General features: G+C 36.2%; 3 protein-coding genes and 2 long non-coding RNA genes across 5 annotated transcripts in view; 2 read left to right on the top strand and 3 right to left on the bottom strand.

The window, feature by feature from the left end:
* LOC109071890 (solute carrier organic anion transporter family member 1C1-like) overlaps positions 1-3,741 on the top strand; it is a 30,141-nt gene extending 26,400 nt beyond the window's left edge. The window contains exon 14 of the mRNA XM_042736130.1: positions 1,290-3,741. Within this exon, the coding sequence (XP_042592064.1) occupies positions 1,290-1,524 (235 nt within the window). The 3' untranslated portion in view covers positions 1,525-3,741. The remainder of the gene's footprint in view (positions 1-1,289) is intronic.
* On the bottom strand, positions 2,591-24,146 carry LOC109076153 (B-cell receptor-associated protein 29-like). Its single transcript, XM_042738101.1, is given in 12 exon segments — positions 2,591-4,706; positions 5,466-5,566; positions 5,679-5,790; positions 6,640-6,775; positions 6,857-7,004; positions 7,826-7,926; positions 7,998-8,099; positions 18,081-18,311; positions 19,661-19,783; positions 19,939-20,056; positions 23,624-23,745; positions 23,824-24,146. Coding segments are annotated over 12 exon segments (1,410 nt in total). The 5' UTR covers positions 23,904-24,146; the 3' UTR covers positions 2,591-4,670.
* Positions 9,242-11,003, bottom strand: LOC109076197. Its single transcript, XR_006156427.1, has 3 exons — positions 10,971-11,003; positions 10,201-10,287; positions 9,242-10,033 (listed from the first exon to the last, which is right to left on the bottom strand). It is a non-coding gene; the product is annotated as an uncharacterized LOC109076197 (long non-coding RNA).
* On the bottom strand, positions 12,230-15,963 carry LOC109109697. Its single transcript, XR_006156426.1, has 5 exons — positions 15,748-15,963; positions 15,145-15,231; positions 13,423-14,977; positions 12,660-12,746; positions 12,230-12,493 (listed from the first exon to the last, which is right to left on the bottom strand). It is a non-coding gene; the product is annotated as an uncharacterized LOC109109697 (long non-coding RNA).
* A 156-nt stretch (positions 24,147-24,302) lies between the features above and the next one.
* The window catches only part of LOC109064809 (conserved oligomeric Golgi complex subunit 5-like), a 64,864-nt gene continuing 62,729 nt past the window's right edge, over positions 24,303-26,437 (top strand). Inside the window, exons 1-2 of the mRNA XM_042738081.1 lie at positions 24,303-24,426; positions 24,620-24,759. Of these exons, the coding sequence (XP_042594015.1) occupies positions 24,381-24,426; positions 24,620-24,759 (186 nt within the window). The 5' untranslated portion in view covers positions 24,303-24,380. The remainder of the gene's footprint in view (positions 24,427-24,619; positions 24,760-26,437) is intronic.

Raw genomic sequence — 26,437 nt, 5'->3', positions numbered from 1 at the left:
TGTAATCACCTCAACTGATCCAAAGGAGCTCGATTTGAATTAAATCTCCAGTGTAGACCTGATTTTTCTGTTCAGTGGAAAAAATAAGCTTGAATCCAATGATTTTCACAATTGGATTCAAAAATACTTTGCACGTGATGTGTATGTTTACATGCATTTTACGTCTTACAAATGTGCATTTATTTGCACCTCACTTCTTTGAATGTTTACTAAATATTTGCTAAAAAACACTCTTGACATATGTCAGCTTTCTTTTTTGTGCACAATACATGTAATGCATGTGTAAATGAATATGCAAATTGGATTGCAACAATCCATTCATCGGATTGGATTCATTGAGAAAGATTTTTGCATGTAAACATCTTGTATAGTGTAATGCTGTAATATGAAATTCAGTTACACTTTATTTTACAATGTCCTTTTTAAAGTGTATTTGTACATTTAAGTACAGAGTAAAACTGTATTAAAGTACTTACTGTAGGCTTAGCATTATGGTTTGGTTTAGGGTTACTGCATGCAGCTATGCATAATTTAATGTTATTACTATAGTAACTTGTAACAAACTGAAATTCTTGTGTACATTAGATCTTGTGTTTATCAGGGTTTCTGCAGGTAAAAATAACTCCCTTTTAAAGAAAATGAAAGGAATAAATGGAAGGGAACACAATGTCAATATGTTCTCTAAATGTAAATGTCTAGGGGGCACAAAATACAACTTCCAACAGATCTCCATTACTTTTTAATTCACTTTAAGAAATAAAGAAATGGCTTGAAGCTTGAATAGATGTGCTCCAAATCACTAGAATATGGAAATACATTTTACTGTACCTTCTGATCACATTGCAAAAAAGTGATGTTTTTTCCTCAGTATTTTTATCAGTTTTCATTGCAAATGTCTGATGATTCTTAAATTAAGACTACTTGAGAAGCAAAGTGACTTAAGATAATAAATCTTATAAGAAATTAATCAAAGTGAAGTAGGTTAATGATTAAAACAAGAACGAAACTGCAAGTTTTCATATTCCACTGACAGATATTTGTTCTTGTATTAATCATAAACTCACTTAATTGTGTACAATTTATGAAGACATTTTACATTTGCATCTCAAGTAAACATCATGATTTAAGCATGCTTAAACATTTCATTTTCTGCAGTGCATGCAACATGTCATGCCATGAGTTTATGAATTAAAGACATTCTGCTCCAATTTAAGACTTCTTAAGACCTGCAGAAACCCTGGTATGTCTTGGCTTGTAATTATGTTCAGTTGATTATCCTGTGTTTTCAGGATAGCATATCTGGGCCTGACGCTGGGCTTACGGACCGCTTCCTTCTTCCTGTGCATTCTGGGGCTGGTGGTGTTACGACGGCACGTTCGGCGGCAAGAGCACAACACACTCGCAAACGGAGGCACGGCGGCCGGCGAACTGCAAGCCCTCAGGAAAGAAGAAAACAACAGCTGCAACTCGGACCAGTGCCCGCAGACCGCAGATTACGACCCGGAACGGGAGACGCGTTTGTGACTTGTGACACATGCCTGCACAGGGAGCAACAGGACTGTGATGTTTCACTTTCTATCGGACTCATGTAAATGATGTGAATTAAGTTGTTTTTGATATAGTAGAAGTATTTCTTGAATGTACATGATGTTTTGGGTAAAAAAGAAGAAGAAGAATGTCTTTCAAACTACCTAACTTGTTTGGATTTAACATAAAGATGCTTTTAGAAGCGTCAGAAGCCCAAATAGAGGCAATTAAGCATTGGATTTCCTCTCATTTAAGCCATCGTCATGCACAGGCCCTAGAAGGATAACATGATCACGTCTGTTGTATCTCTCTCTTCTGCCATACACACAGACAGATGCCTGAAACAGTTGACCACGACACTGTGTGCTTAATATAGGTAGGCCTTGTTAAGCAGGCTATAGGTTGACTAAGTTGGTGGATATCTCGAAATGCGTGCCATTTGTATTGTCATGAAGGAACGCAACGCTCACCATTGTGCTTTTCAGTGTCACCTGACAGCAGTTCCTTCTATTTAAGAAATGCGCGAGGAACGAGCCAGAACTGTGCAAACAGGTGTGTGACACCGTGGTATGTAAGTAATCATCTTCATGATCGATGTTGTGCAATGTCACCGTGAGAAATGTTGTGTGTGTGTGTCGTTACGTGTGAACGAAAAAAGCAAAGTGTGAGAAAGCAAAGTCAACATGGTCTATTCTCAGGTCGTCCAATCAATTGTTCCTCAAATTTGCAAATAATGTTCTTTTATATATTTGTATAAATCAATGTCTGGTTTCAGCTGGCGAAAATATTTCTTTGTCCTTGGCAAGGTTTGTTCATTTCAGGCAACTGAAGTTTACCAGTTAACAAAGGATTTTTATTTGTGACTTGTAAAGCAAATAAGATGAGTGGCATTCATTACTTGCTTTTACGTTAGGCAGTATATAATTTTATTTGCTGGGATTTTTTTTTTTTTTTTTGTATACTTTAAAGTGAATATCCTGATGTGTAAAAAAAATGCATTTATGTGAAAGATTAGATAGGTTCTTTTAAAAATAAAATGATTTACTACATTTCGAGAAAGAACTACAATCAGTAGCGTTTTTCGCTTTAATCATGAAAATGGCATATACAATCAAAGCAAAATGTAAACGAGGCACTTAGGCAGGTGATTTTTGCACCCATTAGAAGAACATAAGATTAATAAAATAGCATATTCAACCACATTTAACAGGAAGATACCAATACAACAAATGCATAAACAATCCCCTTATAAGACATTTGAGTCCATTTTCCATCCTTAGGGAATCAGCCAACTATCCCATCTTGCATAGCAATGACAACTAAGAACATCTTCAGTTTTCTCCCTAATTTTTCTGCGTCTGAGGGAGAGGAAGTGAGCGTGGAAGCCTCGTGCATCATAGAGGCATGTACTGACTGCATGGTTTTCAACGCCCACATGGTGGGTGACGGCTAATTCTTAGTAAATGGAAAAAAAATTATAATCTTATTCCAAAAAAAAAATCTAATTTAGACGCATTTTATTCTGTTTTACAGTGCAGGATAATTTTCACAGTCTATTAATCTTCACACAAATCTAAATGGTTTTAATTTTAACATTTTGTGACTAGAATAGGCGAACAGCCCTCACCAATAACAGAGTAAATCTCACCAAAACACGTCCAGGTCCGATTAAACCCTACAATCAAAGAAAAAAAAATGCAAGCTATATTTTGCATAAAAAAAATTATAAATTCTCAGTGTAATTTTTTTGCCTTGCAGTCTTGAAAACTGAAGGGGAAATGCAAGGAAGCCCCTTTCTGCCATTTATATCTCACAATTCTGAGAAGAAGAAACTTAGAATTGTGAGACATAAATATAAAATGTAAGACGAGATATAAAAATCAGAATTACAAAATATAAACTCAGAATTTATATTTTCTTTCTTGAAATTCTGAGTTTATATATTAGCTCTTTTTCTTACTATTTTTTTTTTCCTGCCACAGACTAAAAAACAAAAAAAATTAGATAACTGAATTTTTATCTCACAATTCTGACTCTTTTCTCACAATTTTGAGATCATTTCTTGCAATTCTGAGAAAAAAAAAATCTGAATTGTGAGATAATTACCTTTATGATTTTTATCCCATGCCAGAAACAAGCTTCCATTAAAATGTGCTTAATTGTAATGAAACATTTTTAAATGATAATAAAAATGCAAAACAAGAAAAAAAAAAATCTTAATACTTTAATTTTCTTTATCCAAAATATAATTAGATTTCGGGGTGCAATATGACCTGGACATGTTTTGTAAGATTCAATGTTAAGCATCAACAGCACAAAACCATCTACCTCAAATAGACTCAAAATTAAGTAACAATCCCTTATATCTATTGGACTGTGAAATCGGTTTAATTTCACATTTCAGCATTTGTTTAACAACTAACAGCATTTGAACTCAGGTGTAATCGACCTACCTCTCCAGACTCGAGAACAAACACACTAACCGCTCGCTAACAGACTGTTTGACTGTCTCATTGTGATGTTTACTTCTCACCTGTTGTTTATGTGTGTACGGTTTTGCTTCTTAATTAAAGTTGATCAAATGACTAACGCAGCCTGTAATGTATGTGATCTTAGATAGGCTTCCATTATGTCGACTTTGGAACTACTGCTGTGGAAATATGCTTGAAGTACTTCAGGAAGTATTACAATCGTACTACTATTGACTCATGTTTGCATGTTTCTGGATGTTGCATGACTAACCTGGTTTGATAAGCACTTTTGAACAAAATAACGGAGAGAATCTAGCAGAGGAGAAAGAAAGCAACACGAGGATGCTTTCAACATGCAAACATCAGTCACTATGGCTTTTGGACTAAATTACATACAGTTTCCTGTAAATGCGTGTTGGGTTTCAGACGCTCTATTCGCAGACAGCCACATTATGCAGCAATCTCAAAATACAGCGCTGCACCGCTTCAACATCAAAGCTGGAAAACTGGAAAAACTGCTACTTCAAATGTGTGGTGAGCAGGAAACCTGACAGGATGTGATGTCATGAACTCATAACAGTTTGCATGTCATGCTACCAGGTGAGTGAAAGGAACTGAGCATGACCGTGATTATTGTGCATTAACGTACAGGTTTCCAATGCGTCCACTTGCCTAGTTGTCTTTTTTGTGTCCACTGTCCAGCTGATTCTAAAAAAACGAGACAAAACAAGAAAAAAAAATGTTGCTTATGTAAACATGGATTCTGTTTTATTCTTGATGACTTATTATCTGTAACAAATAACCTCTTTTTACTATTTTTTGTCGGGATGCACAATAATATTAAATAGCATTGATGGTATAAGTAATATATTTTAATTTATTTTATTTAATTTAGAATTTATTTTATTTACAAACAGTATTTGTCAGTTTTTTTATATATGCTAGATTTTATAAATAAATTTAATTAATCTTTGTACTGTTTATTACTTCTTTCAATGTCTATAGATTTCAAGTGTTAGTTATTTTAGTACTTTAGTTTATTTTTTTATAGGAAAGTTTTATTTTCCATTTTAATTTTTCTTCAAAGTTTTAGTTCTTTTTTTTCTTTGGCAAATGTCTACATAGTTTTACATTTGTTATTTTAGTACTTTAACTTTGAAAGAAAGTTTTTTTTTTGTTATAGGAAAGTTATATTTTCTGTTTTAATTTTAATTTGAAAGTTTTAGTCATTTAGGTTTTGTCAATATTCTTTTTTTTTTTTTTTTTGGTAAATACGTGTATATAGTTTTCTTTATTATTATTATTATGTTTATATTAGTACATCAACTTTAAAGAAAAGTTTGTTTTTATATTTTATTTCAGTTAATTTTCTTCTAATTTAAATTCAATGTTATACAATGATAACAATCTTTCTAAGCACTTGTATAATATCATACGTTTAGTTGGAAATTCCGATGTGTGTGTTACCTGAAGCTCCTGGTGCTCTTGAAGGAGACGCTCGTATTCTTTGGTCAGTCCTTCAGTTTGTTTCTTCATGGCGTCCAAATCTGACTTTGACTTTTTCAGAGCTACAGAGAAACAAACAGCCGTGTCTTGTAGAGCTGCTCTATTCCAGGTGATTTATTTGATTGTTATTGTGAAGCAGAATGAGTGTGGAGTGTCTGTATGGCCTGTGCTCACCATCGGTGCTGCTCTTCAGATTCTCCGTCAGTCTCTGCACCTCCTTCTTCAGGAGTTTGTTCTCTTCTGGATCTTGTGTCTTTCCTCCTTCTCCTTTAGCGTCTGTAAGTGCCTGAGGATGACAGCCATTTGTACTTCTATTACTAAATGATCTTTAAGAACACCAGTCTCTAAAATGCTACAAATCATTTTATTCCTCCTCATCCAGCATTATAATTTGGATTACTTGATAGTTATTGATTATTTTAATGACAAGTACATTCTTAATTGAAAATGTTTTTCTTTATGTCTGTCTTTTGATTGTTGGGTGAAATATGGTTCAGGTTTCATTGAAGTACAAACTTTGGTTTATTTTCATAATTAAATTCTTAATTGAAAATATTAATTTTATTCCTCCTCATCCATGTCTATCACTTGGATAACTTGATAATTACTGAGCTGTGACAGCTGTAAAAAGTGTATAAGTCATATTTCACCCCAAAATCAAAAGAAAAAAATTTGTATATTTTATGCATGAAGAAATTAAAAACTTTTTGCATTATTTTAATGAAATTTAAATGTTTCATTGAACATATTATTTGTCATTTCAGTCTTTTAATTTTTGGGTGAAATATGGTGCAGGTTTCATTTAAATACTTTGTTTGCATTATTTTCATGACAATTAAATTGAAAATATGATTTAGGTCATACTTCACCCCAAAATCAAAAGCAAAAATGGTTACCTTATGCAAGAAAATAAAAACTTTTTTGCATTGTCTTCATGAAAATAACAATCTTGAATGAAAATATCACTTCTATAAATCTATCCCTTAATTTTGGGGTGAAATGTGGTGCAGGTTTCATGGAAGTAAATGGAAGTTAATCACAGTTAAATTCTTAATTAAAAAAAAAATTCTATATATCAGTTGGAGTGAAATGTGTTGCAGGTTTCACAGGATTCCAGCTTTTTAAGGCTTTTAACCTGTTTGAGCATCTCATTGTCCTCCATGTATTTCTTGGCAGCTTTGTTGGCGCTCTCAGCCTGAGTCTGCAGAGCGGCGCTGGTGCCCATGGCTGTGGCCAACTGGTTAATCAGAGTGATGACTCTCCTCATGACACTGTGAGAAAACAGCACCAGAGTTCAGTATCACAAGACACACTGCCAATGGGTGACGTCATTCATGTGGATTAATGCGTACAGCCACAGGAAGAGCGAGAAGCCAGAGATGTAGAGGTTCCTCTGGGCTCGGAAGAGCTTCATGTGCACATGGTCTAACATGTTGGGGAGAAGTTTGGAATCTTTGCTCTGGTCAGCAGTCGAGTACTTCTTCACCTCCCGCAGGGCATCTGCAACAGGATAAAACACAACTCGGGTCATTTATTATTTAAATGCGCTCAGTCTCAGGCCAGTCTGAGATGTAGATGAGCTTGTTTCTTCATCAGATGTGGAGAAATGTAGCATGCTCACCAATGGATGCTCTGCGGTGAATGGGTGCCGTCAGAATGAGAGTCCAAACAGCTGATAAAAACATCACAAGTAATCCACAAGCAATCCACACCACTCCAGTCCATCAGTTAATGTCTCATTAAGCCAAAAGCTGTGTTTGTGAGATAATAATCATTAAGATGTTTTTAACTTCAGACTCTTGTTTTCAGCTAAAATATAAGTCCAGTGAAAAAGTCATCTCGTCTGAATCAGGAGAGAAATCTGCACAGATCGAGCATCGTTTACAAGCCAAAACGGCTCTAAACAAATACGTTGCTGGATTTTGATGCGAGACACGACGGGAGGTGGACGTTTTCACAGGAGTAAGCATTATAATGGGTTACGGACTTGTATTTTGGCCGTAAATTATTTTTTAAAGTTAAAACATCTTAACGATGGAGTCGTTTCTTACAAACACACAGCTATTCGTATTACACGACGTTAACTGATGGACTGGAGTGGTGTGGATTGTTGTGATGTTTCTATCAGCTGTTATGCATTCTCATTCTGACGGCACCCATTCACTGCAGTGAATTGCTGAGCAAGAAATCTGATGAAGAAACAAACTCGGCTACATCTTGGATGGCCAGAGGGTGAGTGAATTCCCAGCTGTTTTTATTTTTTATTTTTGAGGTTTAACTATTCCTTAAAGACATGACAATAAATCAAGAAAACTCCATACCAAGAAAGAGAACTATGAGGATTATTATCATAGTGAGAAAGCCCTTGTTCCAGAACTGGGAAAGACGGTTCCAGATGTTCCACTTGAAAATACTCTGCCATCTGCAAACACGGACGTCAGTAAGAGCAAGTGGACAGCAGCGAACACAAATGGTTTTTAAGGGAACGTTTACCTTTGAGCGGAGATGAAAGGCAGGCAAAAGATGAGGAGAACACCAATCTCCACATACAAGAACGATGCAACCGCAGTCCACTGCAAGGTCATGTTGTATCAGCTGTGTGACAGAAAGTAATAAAGAAACAAAAATGTGTTAGTCTTTTTTTCATACATACAAGTTTAGATAATGCTGTACCAGACTTGAAAAAAAAAGCATAATTGCTTACTAATCAAAGCTGTTATCGCTCTCAGATAAGCTACTTATGGCACAATGCCTTGACTTTTCACCTGCACACTAACAGGAAGCATTATAGTTATAACACACAACATATAAAAGCAGTATTTAGAAGTACAGTGCAATTATCAGACCGCAGCGCCATGTTCATGTAGTTAAAATGCATGTGTTGAATTAACGTTATATTGAAAGGTGAGCGTAAATCATTATAAAGTGAGATGTGATCAAACAGGAAACGAACACACGGTAAGTCAAGACAAGAAGAAATAGAAATTATTACACCGCACACAGAAGCGAAAAAGCCTTCTGTTTACGTCTCACCTGCGAATGAATGAAGAAAACCTCCAGGAAAAAGTCGGACGAACGACACAAGCCAGAAAACTAAACTAACCGCGCGCAGCAGGTGACGCGCTGCCGTCTCGCGCGAGTGACGTCATCAGACCGCGCGCTTCGCGTCGTGCACGCGCGCCTGTCGATCGTCTGGCAACGTTCAACCGCGTTCAACACGAAACAAAGACGAATACACGTGTTTTTTTTTCTTCATAATAAAATATTAAAATAAAATGATTATAATTAATCTATTGTTCGTAGCAAATACCACGGGCAAGTAGTAAATAATATAAAACAACCGATTAAAAGTGTGTATTTTAAACAGAACAATCGTGCATGTAGTAATAATAATACTCTAAGATTCAACGTATAACAAACAGTAACTCAATTTACCCAGATATTTTTTTTTTTTGATCAGATAAGTTCAATAGACTCGATTTGTCGCGCTGTAATTCACAAAAATCTCCACAGGAGGGCGCAACACATTTAAATTTATTAGATTGAATTTGAAGCAGTGTTGCGCCCTCCTGTGGTGATTTCTGTGAATCACAGCGCTGCAAATCGAGTCTATTGAACTTAAAATAAACGGGTTGTGTAAGTGTAATTGGGTAGTTTTCCACAATGACATTGATGACCAGAAACATTGTATTATTTAAAAGAAAGCACAAAGTGTTGATGTTTTAACTAAAATTAATAAGAATAAAAGTAATAAATTCTAATGTAATGGACCAAAAATAGTGGTGAACCCAGTGGTTAAACGCTGTCTTAGGATCATGAAACCACAAGAGACACGTGATCAAATCCTACAGATGAAGTGATTGTCTTTTACTCAGCATAAACTTATGTTCAGATCAACTTAAAATCTTTATGATCCTGAAAACATCCCCAGCACAACATCACAGCTTCTGTGTCTCAGTGGTTAAAGATTTCCGTCTCAAACACAAAGGTCTGGGTTCAGATCCCAAGCTGATAAAGTTATGCATCATTCACAACAAATCTCTCAATAAAATCCTGTTCAAAACCTCACAGACTCAGTGGTGCAGGAGATAAAGCTCTGTTTTAATCGTGGAGATCTGATTCAAATCTCACTACTGCTCACATTAAACTGATCTCATCCAACAAAGTCAACAAACACCTCGAATTCATGACGGTCCGGTGGATGAACACATGTTCTCTGAACACAAGGCTGTGATGGAGACACGGGTTCAAACCCCTCTGATCACTTTAAGTGCTTTATTGGGAAATCACAGGTAAACAGTCAAATATAAGTTCCTTCAGGTGCTCCAGCAAGAGATCTGTGGCTCGCAGGTAAGAGCGCTGCCTCACGGTTCAGAGGTTGCTGGTTCGATCCCAGCCAGGTCTCTGCGATACGAGTGAATGGAGGAGTGTGTGTGTGTGAAGGCGCGCCTGAAGAAGGGGGATATCAGTACGGTCTCCCCCTGGAGCTTCCAGCACTGTGACCCGCAGCGGTTATACTTTTGCACAGACTGAAAAAATAAATAAAGCTGCATAAAAAAATCTGCTCCTCCGTCCCTTCCCCAGCTACTTAGGTTACCATCATTTGCTTTTCAAAGGGGAGGCCCTCAAAAAGAAGATGATGGTAACCTACATGTTTAGTGCACTAGAACACACATTCACACACGAGATACTTCACCTGTCCATGAGCAGATGTCCATCATTACAGTCAACATCTGTCCACACGTCCAGAGCTCTGCTTCCAACCAACAACACATCACTTCTTCTGGAGAGACAAGACACACACATACACACATAATTAGACATACTGCACATCAAGACTAAAAACAGGTCATAAAAATAAAGAACTATATGAATGTTGATATTTATAAAACACTGCAGACTCTATTATACTTCTGTAACGCTGTCTCAATCAGTTTAATTCAGTTTACTGTTCGTTTTTAATTCTGGTGATGCTATTTATTAAATTACTTTCTTGCAGGCCACAAAAAACTACAATGAAAATACTGAATAATAATAAAAAACAATCTTCCCATCCAAAATAATCCCTGATCTACAAAACATGAGAATGAGATTATATAAACATCAAGAGTAAATGATTCAGTGTTTAGTCACTGACTGCATACTGCTCTAACATCAAATTTAATATTTTGCATCATGCTTTTAATTTTTTGCGACAATTGTTTTTTTTTTTTTTCACTAATAAAAGAGCATTTTAAAGGCTGTGCTCTTATTATGTCCGTCAGAACTAGAATCATCAGAGCTTCACACAACAGCTGCTGCACGATCAACAGACAAACAGCACGAGCCCTCATTATTACACTTTACAAAGTCAATATCAGGTCGATTCGATCAGAGATTATAAACGAAACGCAACAACTACAGAATCATCTGCTAAACATCGCGTGCACGTCACTGAACAAGAGAAATGCGCTTTAAGTTACTTACAGGTGAGTCGCGTCACACTCGATGCCATCGATCCACATGACCTCACGCAGGATTTATTCGCAGATTAGCTGAAAAAATGTTGTTAAACTTCATTGACAGCTCTCATCTGCAGGATCCGCACGTGTTGTTGTTGTTGTGACTCTGGAGCGTCATGTTGTCACGCAGTCGAAGGTGTCAGACTGAAGCTGAAGCCCGCTTGCGCCGCCTCGTGGAGCGGATGCAAAACCGCATTCAGTTTCTCTCATTCTGCTATTAGTGAAAAATTGTTGATTTTTTTTAAATATGTATTTAAACAAAAACAGAGGGAACAGAACAAATTCCTGTTTAAGTTCATTAGACTCGATTTGCAGCGGTGTAATTCACAAAAATCACCACAGGAGGGCTTGCTTTAGGTCCTCTGACTTTTTTGCACTTCAGTTTGTTTTAGTAGAAGAGGACAGAACAAAATCACACACAAACAATGAGCTAAAATAGCAATGCACAAAAAAACACAGGAGGACGTCCTTCATTATTCTTTCATAATAGAATAATCATAAAACACGTTGTTGTGAGTTTTGTGAATTACAGTCCAGTCAAATAAACCTAAACTGGTGTCGCCCTCCTGTGGTGATTTTTGTGAATGACATGCTGCATTGATTATAATAAATGCTCATGTGAAAGACCAAAGACAACAGTGAATTCAGCACAATCTCTGTGGTACAGAGGATAATTGTTTCACGCCTTTGGGTGTAAAAAAAACTGTGTCAAATCCAGCAAGTTTTACTGAAAACGAGGTTTACATTACAAACATAAAACGATAGTAAACCATCTGTTTTATCTGAAGCACAGTGGTGCAGTGGCTACACATGGGATTTTGACTCATGAAGCTGCACCAGAGATGTGTTCTAAACCTACAACAATATAAACTTTAAAATAAATCTAAATGACTTTAAAATCAAAAAACAACATCACTGCTTCTGTGGCTCAGTGGTTGAAGTCTTCAGTCACAAACATGAAAGTCCTGGTTCAAACCCCATGATTATTATTCATCATTTAGAACAAATCTCTCAATAAAAGCCTGTTCGAAATGTTCATCAGCTCCACAGACTCAAATCAGACTATTGCTCACTTTAAATCGATCTCAGCCAACAAAGTCACTGAAACGCTAAAACACAACATGAAATCCGTGATGGGTTAGTGGATAAACACATGTTCTCTGAGGATGAGACTGTGATGGAGATGTGAGTTCAAATCCCACCTCCAAAAATCATGTATCCAGCTTACTTTAACTTCTTTATTGGGAAATCACAGGTAAACAGTAAAATATAAGTTCCTTCAGGTGCTCCAGCAAGAGATCTGTGGCTCGCAGGTAAGAGCGCTGCCTCACGGTTCAGAGGTTGCTGGTTCGATCCCAGCCAGGTCTCTGCGATACGAGTGAATGGAGGAGTGTGTGTGAAGGCGCGCCTGAAGAAGGGGGATATCAGTACGGTCTCCCCCTGGAGCTTCCAGCACTGTGACCCGCAGCGGTTATACTTTTGCACAGACTGAAAAAATAAATAAAGCTGCATAAAAACTCTGCTCCCCCGTCCCTTCCCCACATACTTAGGTTCCCATCATTTGCTTTTCAAAGGGGAGGCCCTCAAGAAGAAAATGATAGTAACCTACATGTTTAGTGCACTAGAACACACATTCACACACGAGATACTTCACCTGTCCATGAGCAGATGTCCATCATTACAGTCAACATCTGTCCACACGTCCAGAGCTCTGCTTCCAACCAACAACACATCACTTCTTCTGGAGACAAGACACACACATACACACATAATTAGACATACTTCACATCAAGACTAAAAACAGGTCATAAAAATAAAGAAATATATGAATGTTGATATTTATAAAACACTGCAGACTCTATTATACTTCTGTAACGCTGTCTCAATCAGTTTAATTCAGTTTACTGTTCGTTTTGAATTCTGGTGATGCTATTTATTAAATTACTTTCTTGCAGGCCACAAAAAACTACAATGAAAATACTGAATAATAAAAAAACAATCTTCCCATCCAAAATAATCCCTGATCTACAAAACATGAGAATAGGATTATATAAACATCAAGAGTAAATGATTCAGTGTTTAGTCACTGACTGCATACTGCTCTAACATCAAATTAAATATTTTGCATCATGCTTTTAATTTTTTGCGACAATTGTTTTTTTTTTTTTCACTAATAAAACAGCATTTTAAAGGCTGTGCTCTTATTATGTCCGTCAGAACTAGAATCATCAGAGCTTCACACAACAGCTGCTGCACGATCAACAGACAAACAGCTCGAGCCCTCATTATTACACTTTACAAAGTCAATATCAGGGCGATGATCAGAGATTATAAACGAAACGCAACAACTACAGAATCATCTGCTAAACAGCGCGTGCACGTCACTGAACAAGAGAAATGCGCTTTAAGTTACTTACAGGTGAGTCGCGTCACACTCGATTCCAGCGTTTCATCGGACCGTGTGTCGGATTTATTCGCAGATTAGCTGAAAAAATGTTGTTAAACTTCATTGACAGCTCTCATCTGCAGGATCCGCACGTGTTGTTGTTGTTGTGACTCTCGAGCGTCATGTTGTCACGCAGTCGAAGGCGTCAGACTGAAGCTGAAGCCCGCTTGCGCCGCCTCGTGGAGCGGATGAAAAACCGCACTTCAGTTTCTCTCATTCTGCTATTCGTGAAAAATTGTTGATTTTTTTAAAATATGTATTTAAACAAAAACAGATAGAACAGAACAAATTCCTGTTTAAGTTCATTAGACTCGATTTGCAGCGGTGTAATTCCCAAAAATCACCACAGGAGGGCTTGCTTTAGGTCCTCTGACTTTTTTGCACTTCAGTTTGTTTTAGTAGAAGAGGACAGAACAAAATCACACACAAACAATGAGCTAAAATAGCAATGCACAAAAAACACCACAGGAGGGCGTTCGTTAGTCTTGGGTCACAGTAGACTCATTAGACACGTTGTGGTGAGTTTTGTGAATTACAGTCCAGTCAAATAAACCTAAACTGGTGTCGCCCTCCTGTGGTGATTTTTGTGAATGACATGCTGCATTGATTATAATAAATGCTCATGTGAAAGACCAAAGACAACAGTGAATTCAGCACAATCTCTGTGGTACAGAGGATAATTGTTTCACGCCTTTGGGTGTAAAAAAGAACTGTGTCAAATCCAGCAAGTTTTACTGAAAATGAGGTTTACATTACAAACATAAAACGATAGTAAACCATCCGTTTTATCTGAAGCACAGTGGTGCAGTGGCTATACATGGGATTTTGACTCATGAAGCTGCACCAGAGATGTGTTCAAATTGGCATTAAACGTCTTTTACTCAGCTTAAACCTACAACAATATAAACTTTAAAATAAATCTAAATGACTTTAAAATCAAAAAACAACATCACTGCTTCTGTGGCTCAGTGGTTGAAGTCTTCAGTCACAAACATGAAAGTCCTGGTTCAAACCCCATGATTATTATTCATCATTTACAACAAATCTCTCAATAAAAGCCTGTTCGAAATGTTCATCAGCTCCACAGACTCAAATCAGACTATTGCTTACTTTAAATTGATCTCAGCCAACAAAGTCACTGAAACACTAAAACGCAGCATGAAATTCATGATGGGTTAGTGGATAAACACACATCCTCTGAGGATGAGACTGTGATGGAGACATGAGTTCAAATCCCACCTCCAAAAATCATATACCCAGCTTATTTTAACTTCTTTATTGGGTAATCACAGGTACACAGTCAAATATAACTTCCTTCAGGTGCTCCAGCAAGAGATCTGTGGCTCGCAGGTAAGAGCGCTGCCTCACGGTTCAGAGGTTGCTGGTTCGATCCCAGCCAGGTCTCTGCGATACGAGTGAATGGAGGAGTGTGTGTGAAGGCGCGCCTGAAGAAGGGGGGATATCAGTACGGTCTCCCCCTGGAGCTTCCAGCACTGTGACCCGCAGCGGTTATACTTTTGGACACACTGAAAAAAATAAATAAAGCTGCGTAAAAAATCTGCTCCTCCGTCCCTTCCCCAGCTACTTAGGTTACCATCATTTGCTTTTCAAAGGGGAGGCCCTCAAAAAGAAGATGATGGTAACCTACATGTTTAGTGCACTAGAACACACATTCACACACGAGATACTTCACCTGTCCATGAGCAGATGTCCATCATTACAGTCAACATCTGTCCACACGTCCAGAGCTCTGCTTCCAACCAACAACACATCACTTCTTCTGGAGAGTCAACACACAAATACACACATTATCAGACATACTTGTAAACCATAAAGACTTATAAATGTAGATTGACTACATAAACATAAGAAGTATATTATACTTCACTGTAATATTTTGGTTCATGCTACTTTTCTCCTCAATTTAGTTCTATTGACGTTTTTCACTTAATAAATAAATGCATAAATACATTGGGTTTCAAAAAGATTTAATATATAGTTGCATTAACTGGCTAGAATAGTTAAATCACTAAATTATAGGTAGTAAAGAAAAAAACAAAAAGAAAGATGTGACTGTCTGAATGCACCACTAGCTGTTCAATAACAAAAACCTTTTTAAGCATCATTTTAGTTTCAATACCTCATTATAATTCAAGTTTTGAGTCTTTCAGCCCAAGTGTGCTCGCTTTGTAGTGAGACACATCCGATCAATCATAACACTGACCTACAAGGTGCTCTGCTATGAAGTGTTTTATATGCACACACGTTAAATGGTTAAAAGGAGAAGTTGACTCACAGTTGAGCGTTGTATCCCACAGGTTTGGTTTGCGCTCGAGCTGAAGTATGTGCTGTTTAAGAGACATTTAAGAGCGAATGATCTGAGCGTGGAGTTGTTGTGACTGTCATCAAGCGTCATGTTGACAAACAACCGAGGAAGTGAGACTCCGAGTGAAGGTGAAACCCGCTTCCGCCGCCTAGTGGAGCGGATGGAAACCGCACCGCGCTTCATACTGTCTCCTATTAAACACATAAACACAGCTCAGTCTGTGGCGCTGAAGGAAATTGCTCGCTTTGGAAGATGATTGGCAAGGAAAAAACATTATCTAAAACAACCCAGGATTTGAACCAACAAACCCTCAGACCTGGTTTTAACACCATGCACTTACCACCTGAGCTGCCAGACAAGAGCCACTTATGCTCAATGTCTTTCAAAAGGAATCCAAACGCTTGTATTTGATCTGGAGCCTTGCACTGTGCAGTAGTAGATTTAAAGGTGAGAGATGTAATGTACAGGTTCAACTTTGCCTGTTATTAATGCACGCTGCACTTAAAACAATATTGAAACAAACAGTGAAGTGCTGCTACTAAACAGAACAATCGTGGATGGAGTAATAATAATACTCTAAGATTCAACGTATAACAAACAGTAACTCAATTTACCCAGATATTTTTTTGTTTGATCAGATAAGTCCAATAGACTCGATTTGCAGCGCTGTAATTCACAAAATTCTCCACAGGAGGGCGCAACACATTTAAATTTATTAGATTGAATTTGAAGCAGTGTTGCGCCCTCCCGTGGTGATTTCTGTGAATCACAGCGCTATAAATCGAGTCTATTGAACTTAAAATAAACGGGTTGTGTAAGTGTAATTGGGTATTTTTCCACAATGACAGTGATGACCATAAACAATTTATTATTATAAAAGAAAGCACAAAGTGTAGATGTTTTAACTAAAAAAATAAGAAGAGCCACTTATGCTTAATGTATTTCATAAAGAATCCAAAAGCTTGTATTTGATCTGGAGCCTTGCACTATGCAGTAGTAGATTTAAAGATGAGAGATGTAATGTACAGGTTCAACTTTGCCTGTTATTAATGCACGCTGCACTTAAAACAATATTGAATATTGAATATATGCATCATTTTGAACATGCAACGTTTGAACAACAGTGCGTGTATGTATGTATGTATATATATATATATATATATATATATATATAATATATATACAGTACAGGTCAAAAGTTTGGAAACATTACTATTTTTAATGTTTTTGAAAAGAAGTTTCTTCTGCTCATCAAGCCTGCATTTATTTGATCAAAAATACAGAAAACAATGTAATATTGTGATATATTATTACAATTTAAAATAATTGTTTTTACATTTATTATACTTTAAATTATCATTTATTTCTGTGGTGCAAAGCTGAATTTTTAGGATCATTATCACATGATCCTTTAGAAATCATTCTAATATGATGATTCATTATCAAAGTTGGAAACAGTTCTGCTGCTTAATATTTTTTTCAGAACATGTGATAATTTTTTAGGATACTTTGATGAATAAAAAGTAAAAAAAAAAAAAAAAAGAAGCTATGTTTTTTAAAATATAAATATTTTGTAATAACAATATACACTACTGGACAGTAATTTGGGGTCAGTAATTTTTTTTTTTTTCTTTTTTTTAAAATAAATCAATACTTTTATTCAGCAAGGATGTGTTAAATTGATAAAAAGGGATAGTAAAGAAAATATATTATTAGAATATATATTATTAGAATTTTTTTTTATTTTGAATAAATGCAGTTCTTTTTAACCCTAAGAGGTTTGGGAATGACTGCATTACATGTAAATAAGAAATATCATGAATTTGTGCATTCTAATGTGTTCGAAAGATAAAAGCCCTCCAAAGACATAGTAATGCATACAGTAGTTAATGAATTTTTATTTTTTTAAGCATAAAACAGCATACATATTCAGTTTTTACAACTTATAAAACAATGCATTTATTAAAAACAACTACACGGAGCCGTATGTACTGTGAAGGAAGTCAACGACGGCAGACGTACTGGATAGACTATTGAACACCCTCCTCTCGGGCTGAGAGCTGATGCGCTCCAGCATGTAAATCAGGTGATGGTGGAAACAGGTGAACGGGGTCCCGTGCTCCACAGCGATGTCCACCCAGTCCCACACGCACTGCAGCGGGGTCTCCTCGTACCCAGCAAACATGGCAGGATTGGCCAGCAATCCCCGAGCAGCCATCACGCCTGCAGAAGGGCAAACATATCAGATACAAATACAGCTGAAACCAGAAGAGAAATGAAACCAGATGGCGATTAAACGACACACACCATCCACCCCTGTGAGCTCGTAGACGGCCTCCACGTCCTGCATGCTCTTGATGTCACCGTTAGCTATGACCGGGATGGAAAGACTGTCCTTGATGGTCTTGATGGCGTCGTAGTGAACAGGCTGGTGCCTCTCGTCAGCTGTACGACCGTGAACCGTGATCCAGGAGACTCCTGCTGCCTCCACCTTCTGACAGAGATCCACCGTTTTCCTGAGATCCTTGTGAATTCTGAGGACAAGTCATATTTATGTATATATACATATATATATATATGATAATGTTTTGCTACAATACAAGGGATCAAGCAGTTGAGGTTTGCTATATAGTATATATCACCTTACATGATTATACTGTATATGCAGATAAAGATGGATATACTCACATATACACAACTACAGAGCTGGACAATAATGCAGTTATATTTTGCAAAAAAAAAAAAAAAAAAAAAAAACCCCAGCAGTTTATATATTTTATCTGCAAGGGAGAATTTAGACGTTACAGCAACATGGAAAAGATTGCACAAAAAGCTCAAAGGAGAACGAAGAAAAAAATAATAAATAAGAAGAAAAAACTTAAGCAGACTAAGTGAAGTAAGTAGGAAAAAACTACTGAATCACTATAAACATTAAGAATACTGAAAAGAATTTTTGTGCATAATTACACAGAGAGCAGAACAGACAATAATATAATAACAGATATATAAATATGAATAAAAATGATAAACAAAAAATTATAAATATACTGAATATGGATAAATACACCATACATGTGCAGATGTATTCATATCCAACTTTATATAAAGAGCTGGATGATAATTTAGTCACATTTTTGCAAAAAATAAGGCAGTTGAGATATATGTTAGGTAGTATATATATTGTTTCATGCGAGTTTACTGTACGTATGCAGATAAAGTTGGACGTTAAAGCAATAAGCTCCAAGAAGCTGTGGTTTACAGTGAATTTATAATGGCTAAGGGGTGTTGCTAGAAGAAAAAAACCCTTAGCTGTTATAAATTCCCTGTAAACCATGGCTTCACGTGGCTTACTACTTTTATAAAACGGTTATTCCATATACGTAGTAAGGTTTCACAGAATAAAACAGAGCAAATACAGTGTAGTATTTGTAGAACAGTATTCTTCCAGCAAACAATGTAGTTCCTCTGAAACAGTTCTGGTTGCCAAGCAACACACAGAAGTAAACAAAGGTGTATGTTTGTAGAGTAATTTACAACAGCTTCAAATGTGGCTCAACCAATCAGAATCAAGGACCGGAACTATCCGTTTTATAAACTTACATAACTAACTTCATATAAAGAGCTGGGTGGTAACAGTTTTATTTTGTGACAAAAAAAAAAATCCTTGGCAGACTTTTGTGGAATAATTCTGTTTTGTAAACTGTCCTACAATTTAAACACCATTAAAATTAAATAAATTTTTTCTCAAGTTTTCTAACAAAAATACAAGCTTCATATTTTCTGCTTGTAAATCTCTGTAACGCTGTGTCCCTTCCTTTTCAAGTGCAACTTTGAATATTTCTCAGCATGCATGTGTTTTCTAGTCAAGAAATCATATGCTCACCTTATTTTAATGGATACTGTATAGTTGGGATTGTCGATTTGGTTTCGGACATGTCGAACCATGTCTTTCACCAGCTCAGGTTTGTTAATCAGACACGCACCGTAGCCTTCAGACACGGCCCACCTGCAACAAAAAAACTGCAGATATTACAGAAGCGATCCATGCAGAACATGTTCTGACTTCCTCACACTTAGTATTTAATACACTGCTTTAAAACTCTTTGTGTAAACTGTCATTCAGGGTAAATATTAATGCATTTTTATGTACTCTGAGATTACCTTTGTGGACAGCCACAGTTCAAATCCACCCCATCAGAGAAAGGGGAAACCACACACGCAGCATCCGCCAGCGTCTGCGCGTCCTTCGCAGCGAACTGCACAATCAAGGGTCGGTCAGCTAAGAAGCAAACAAATGTTAAAATGATAGGAGTAATTACTGAGCAGAAGGCTGTGCCAGTGACTCAGCGAAAAGTAAAAGGTTGCCTTGCATCAAATAAGTCTCACTGAGGTCAAGGAAGAGTTTATGAGTAAACAGAATCATTTCCCCAATAACAAATTTTGGGGGAACTGTCGCAAGGTTTACACCAATTAAACGTTTTCCTGTCTGGAAATGTGTATGGAAAATGAGTGAAATCATTTATGGAAAATGTTAATGTTGTGCAGAAACATGTCCATGATTTTATTTTATTTGAAAAGGTTCAGTAATTTTTCAGTGGCTCAGTTAGCTCTGTTTTAACCACACCTAAAGCAGCTGAAATCATCAAAGTCTGTTAAAAGCACATGCATATAATCATGCGAAATTTAATAAATACTTCCCATCGTAATTCTTGCTGTTAGTGTCAAAGGATCCATGCATGCTCAAACCTTGTTATTTGAGCATAGATTCTACAGTCACTTGATAATATCATTAATAATAATATCTGGCCAAATGTGTTTGCATATGTTAAGCTGGCAATTTTTATGCATAAACAAAATGATACATTTTCCTATTTAACCAATGCCATGTTGTAATTCTGTAATAAACACAACATGGATAATAAGAAATGCACACAAACAAAAACATAATCATTCTGGTAGAATATGTTAGTGAATATTTAGTTGTGCGCATCACATCAAAAACTAACTAAACAAATATTTTTTGTTTCCTACAAATAACAAAAATTTGCTAATAGAATTAATAAATAAAAATAAATAAAAAAAAAATATATACAAATAAAATCAAATTAAATAATAGAATATATAATATATATATATATATATATATATATATATAGAAATAAAATAATAATCATATATATATATATATATATATATATATATATATATATATATATATATATATATATATATATATATTTTTTTTTTTTTTTTTTTTTTTTTTTTTTTTTTTTTGCTGCATATTATGGACCCATGCAGTGTATGGTAATATGAATACATTTTCATGTTTGATGTCAATGTTTTGTTTACTTGTGTATGATAAATAATTTTAATACAATGTGACCATTTTGATGTATGTGGGTCAAAGACGAAAAAGTGTTTAAGCATACAAAAAAAAGTGTAATACTGCTTTAAACTGTTGTAGTTTTTCCCCCAAAAAAATGCAAAAAGTTTTCTGTTTTATTTAATTGCAATTTTGTTTTTGTTTTTCTGAGCAAAAAAATAAATATCATACATTTTGCCCCTGATTTACAGAAGACACCCAGTAAAGTAAAACTGATCATTCAGTGTAACAATCTTGTCAGGCATATTTACAACAAAAATCAATTTATGACATATTAAAAGACTAATTACTTTCACCCAAAATACTAATGAGTTGTAATTTTACATTTTTAACATTTGCCATCCTAGGTTTTGCCCCTTTGTCAGTAAGTATTTTTTACTAATTTAAAATACTATAAAATTTAGTATGCTCCATTATTCTTTTAGATATTTTAATGTACACATTAGAATAAGCATGTTGTTTGAATTTTTGCATAAATATTGTGTTACACTGAATGACAATGTAACATTATTTCAACCAAATTTGGACATTTTATTCTCCAAAAACTTATTTGAAACCTTAAAAGTAGACATTTTACTTACATTTTAATGTGCCTTTCTATGGACACACAAATCACTTTTTGTACATTTCTTTTTGATGCGGCCATCTCTTGGACCCATGTATGTATTGTACACTGCCGTTCAAAAGTGTGGTGGATTCATAAAGTCATGGCTGCATTGATATCGACCACAAAATACATAGTATTATACCGTATAATACTGTGAAATATTATTGCAATTTAAAAATAATGTGTGTTGCACTTTGTCTCAATATATCTTTAAAAATATAATTTATTCTCTGTCATCAAGTTGATGATTTTCTAGCCTCGCGCGGACTTTACGCCTGTCCTCAGTGTCACACATGATCCTTCAGAGATCATTGTATAACTGAGCCTGATTTTATGTATCCGTGCTGGGACTCAAGAGTTTACAAAGGACAAAACAGCCGAGCGTCCGTTTAAGACACGTGCAAGCTCTTGTGGTAATAACAATACTGTGACTTACTGTTTCAGAAAGCGTTGGGTTGAGCGTTAATCCTTTCTTCCGTTCTTTCGATAAGAAATGAATGTACGCGCCTATTCGCAGTTCCAAACGCGGATGTGTTAGACATTGATGATGAAAAGTGCATTTATACTCTAGCCAGCGCAAGATCTTCTGGTTTTAAATAAAATGTTGTTCTTTTTAACTATATCATCAAAAGAAATCTCCTGAAAAAAAGTATTCACATGTTCCGAAAATTTTTTGGTTGTCTCCAAGCAATGATCATAAGAGTCAGCATTTATTTGAATCACCTCTCGACACCTGACGAACTGAAGGATGTGAAAAATTTAGTCTGCTCCATTATTCTTTTAGATATTTTAATGACACATTAGAATAAGCATGTTGTTTGAATTTTTGCATAAATATTGTGTTACACTGAATGACAATGTAACATTATTTCAACCAAATTTGGACATTTTATTCTCCAAAACTATTTGAAACCTTAAAAGTAGACATTTTACTTACATTTAATGTGCTTTCTATGGACACAAAATCACTTTTGTACATTTCTTTTGATGCGGACATCTTAACGTCTTTGACCCATGTATGTATGTACACTGCCGTTCAAAAGTTTGGGATTCAAAAGTCATGGCTGTATTTATTTGACCAAAAATACAAAGTAATATAATAGTAGTAATATTGTGAAATATTATTGCAATTTAAAATAATGGTTTTCTTTTTTAATATACTTTAAAATATAATTTATTCCTGTGATCAAAGTTGAATTTTCAGCATCTTTACGCCTGTCTCAGGTGTCACATGATCCTTCAGAAATCATTTTAATATGCTGATTTATTATCAGTGCTGGATAAAGAGTTAAAAAGAACAGCATTCATTTAAAATTGAAATCTTTTGTAACAACATACACTACTGTTCAAAAGTTTGGGGTGAGTAATTTTCTTTTTCTTTTGAAGGAAATGAATGCTTTTATTCAGCAACGATGTGTTAAATTGATGAAAAGTGATAAATACTCATATTAGAAAAGATTTCTGTTTTAAATAAATGTTGTTCTTTTTAACTTTATTCATCAAAGAATCCTAAAAAAAAAAGTATCACATGTTCCGAAATTTTTTTTTGTTCCCAACATTAATAATAAAATCAGCATTTATTGATCACATGACACTGACGACTGAAGATGCTGAAAATTCAGCACTGATCACAGGAATAAATGACATTTTAAAGTAAATTAAAATGCAAAACCATTACTTTAAACTGCAATAATATTTCACAATATTATACAGTTTGTTTCTGTAATTCTGATCAAATAAATGCAGACATGAGGAGCAGAAGTGACTTCATTACTAACTTTTAACTGATCCCAAACTTTTCAGCAGCAGTGTATGTAAACTCTGGTCTACAGGACAACCTGAAGAATACAACTTACTCTTACTGGTGGTGAATTCACTGTCTCTAGCTTTGACAGAGCGCATGAAATCAGCTGCAATGATCATTGGGGTGAAACACACGTCACAGTCATATTTCCTCACCAAACATCTGAAGGCCAGCCTGAAACAGCAAGAACAAACAACATAGGAACAACACACACACACATTACAGGAATCAATACAGGGTTGTCTCACTTACTTTGAGTAGCGGACCATGGGTGCACACACTCGGACTGGCCTTCCCCTGTGAAACAGGTCCATGATATTCCCACCGTCCATTGGGATTTTACTGTGGACCTCTGCAGTTTACAATCCTAAAAAGTAATTGGCAAAACGCGCGGTTCAAATAAATTACTCAAAATTAAATCCCGTTTTAAAATGTATTGCATTTCCATTACAAACAGGATACATGTATTCCGTAAAACATAAATAAGTAAATATTAGAGTATACACGCGGCTTCATGAATTTCACATGCGTGCGCAGTAGCTTCTCACTTCCGTGTGTCAGTGTTGGTGGGTGTGTTTAACCTTTGACCTCGTGTCCACGAGAAACGACATTCGCATTTATTTACAATTATTATGTAAAAATAAAATGAATCTAAAATGAATCAAATTAACATTAGCAATAAAATGTGTCCGTTCGCGAATTTATAATGATGACGCGTCGGTAAACTAATAAATATTCATGACCAATCGCCGTCGCTCTCCTTTCATGTTGTGACGCAGGAATTGCACGTCACTGATGAAGTGGCAACGATGGAGGCTATTCCGGAATCAACAGCGAATTCGCTGCTGAAAGATGGTAAATCTAGCTTTAATGTGATTTCTCCTTCTGGTCTGTATATGTGCATGTGTTTTATACGTGTACCAGGCTGATTAATCATCTCGATCGGCACCTTTAGCTGCGTTTTAGCACTTAACTCGGTGTAGCCGGATCTCCAGGTACTGCGATCTCCTGTTACGTGGTTCACAAATCCTCATCCTTTTCCTTCCAGAGTGCTACACTGATTTCCTTAAAGAGGATTTCGATGTGAAGACGTACACGGCTCAAGCCATTCATCATGCTGTCATTGCAGAGCAGCTGGCCAAGCTGGCAGAGGGCATCAGTCAGCTGGACAAAGAGCTGCACTGCCAGGTGAGCCAAACACCTGTCCGCGTGCACAGGCTTCAGCGCAGATCTGTGTTAGGATCGTGTCCATCGATTTAGAAAGTGCCTTTATGCTGTCTAGGTCGTCTCTAAGCACTGGAAACTACAAACCCGATTCCAAAAAAGTTGGGACACTGTACAAATTGTGAATAAAAACAGAATGCAATGATGTGGAAGTTTCAAATTTCAATATTTTATTCAGAATACAACATAAATGACATATCAAATGTTTAAACTGAGAGAATGTGTCATTTTAAGGGAAAAATAAGTTGATTTTAAATTTCATGGCATCAACACATCTCAAAAAAAGTTGGGACAAGGCCATGTTTACCACTGTGTGGCATCCCCTCTTCTTTTTATAACGGTCTGCAAACATCTGGGGACAGAGGAGACAAGTTGCTCAAGTTTAGGAATAGGAATGTTGTCCCATTCTTGTCTAATACAGGCTTCTAGTTGCTCAACTGTCTTCTTTGTCACATCTTCCTCTTTATGATGCACCAAATGTTTTCTATGGGTGAAAGATCTGGACTGCAGGCTGGCCATTTCAGTATCCGGATCCTTCTTCTACGCAGCCATGATGTTGTAATTGATGCAGTATGTCATGCTGGCATTGTCATGTTGGAAGATGCAAGGTCTTCCCTGAAAGAGACAACGTCTGGATGGGAGTATATGTTGTTCTAGAACTTGGATATACCTTTCAGCATTGATGGTGCCTTTCCAGATGTGTAAGCTGCCCATGCCACACGCACTCATGCAACCCCATACCATCAGAGATGCAGGCTTCTGAACTGAGCACTGATAACAACTTGGGTTGTCCTTGTCCTCTGTAGTCCAGATGACATGGCGTCCCAGTTTTCCAAAAACTTTCCCAGTCCATTTTTAATGAGCCTTGGCCCAGAGAAAACACCTGCGCTTCTGGATCATGTTTAGATATGGCTTCTTTTTTGACCTATAGAGTTTTAGCCGAGAACGGTGAATGGCACGGTGGATTGTGTTCACCGAAAATGTTTTCTGGAAGTATTCCTGAGCCCATGTTGTGATTTCCATTACAGTAGCATTCCTGTATGTGATGTAGTGCCGTCTAATGGCCCGAAGATCACGAGCATCCAGTATGATTTTCCAGCCTTGACCCTTACGCACAGAGATTGTTCCAGATTCTCTGAATCTTTGGATGATATTATGCACTGTAGATGATGATAACTTCAAAGTCTTTGCAATTTTTCTCTGAGAAACTCCTTTCTGATATTGCTCCACTATTTTTCGCCGCAGCATTGGGGGAATTGGTGATCCTCTGCCCATCTTGACTTCTGAGAGACACTGCCACTCTGAGAGGCTCTTTTTATACCCAATCATGTTGCCAATTGACCTAATAATTGGTCCTCCAGCTGTTCTTTATATGTACATTTAACTTTTCCGGCCTCTTATTGCTACCTGTCCCAACTTTTTTTCGGAATGTGTAGCTCTCATGAAATCCAAAATGAGCCAATATTTGGCATGACATTTCAAAATGTCTCACTTTCAACATTTGATATGCTATCTATATTCTATTGTGAATAAAATATAAGTTTATGAGATTTGTAAATTATTCCATTCCTTTTTTACTCACAATTTGTACAGTGTCCAACTTTTTTGGAATCGGGTTTGTACATGAACAATAAAAAGTTGA

The sequence above is a fragment of the Cyprinus carpio genome, chromosome A4 (assembly GCF_018340385.1).
Source record: "Cyprinus carpio isolate SPL01 chromosome A4, ASM1834038v1, whole genome shotgun sequence".
In the NCBI taxonomy this organism is placed as follows: Eukaryota; Metazoa; Chordata; class Actinopteri; order Cypriniformes; family Cyprinidae; genus Cyprinus; species Cyprinus carpio.
Note: the sequence above shows the minus strand (reverse complement) of the source record. Positions and strands in the feature narration are given on the sequence as shown.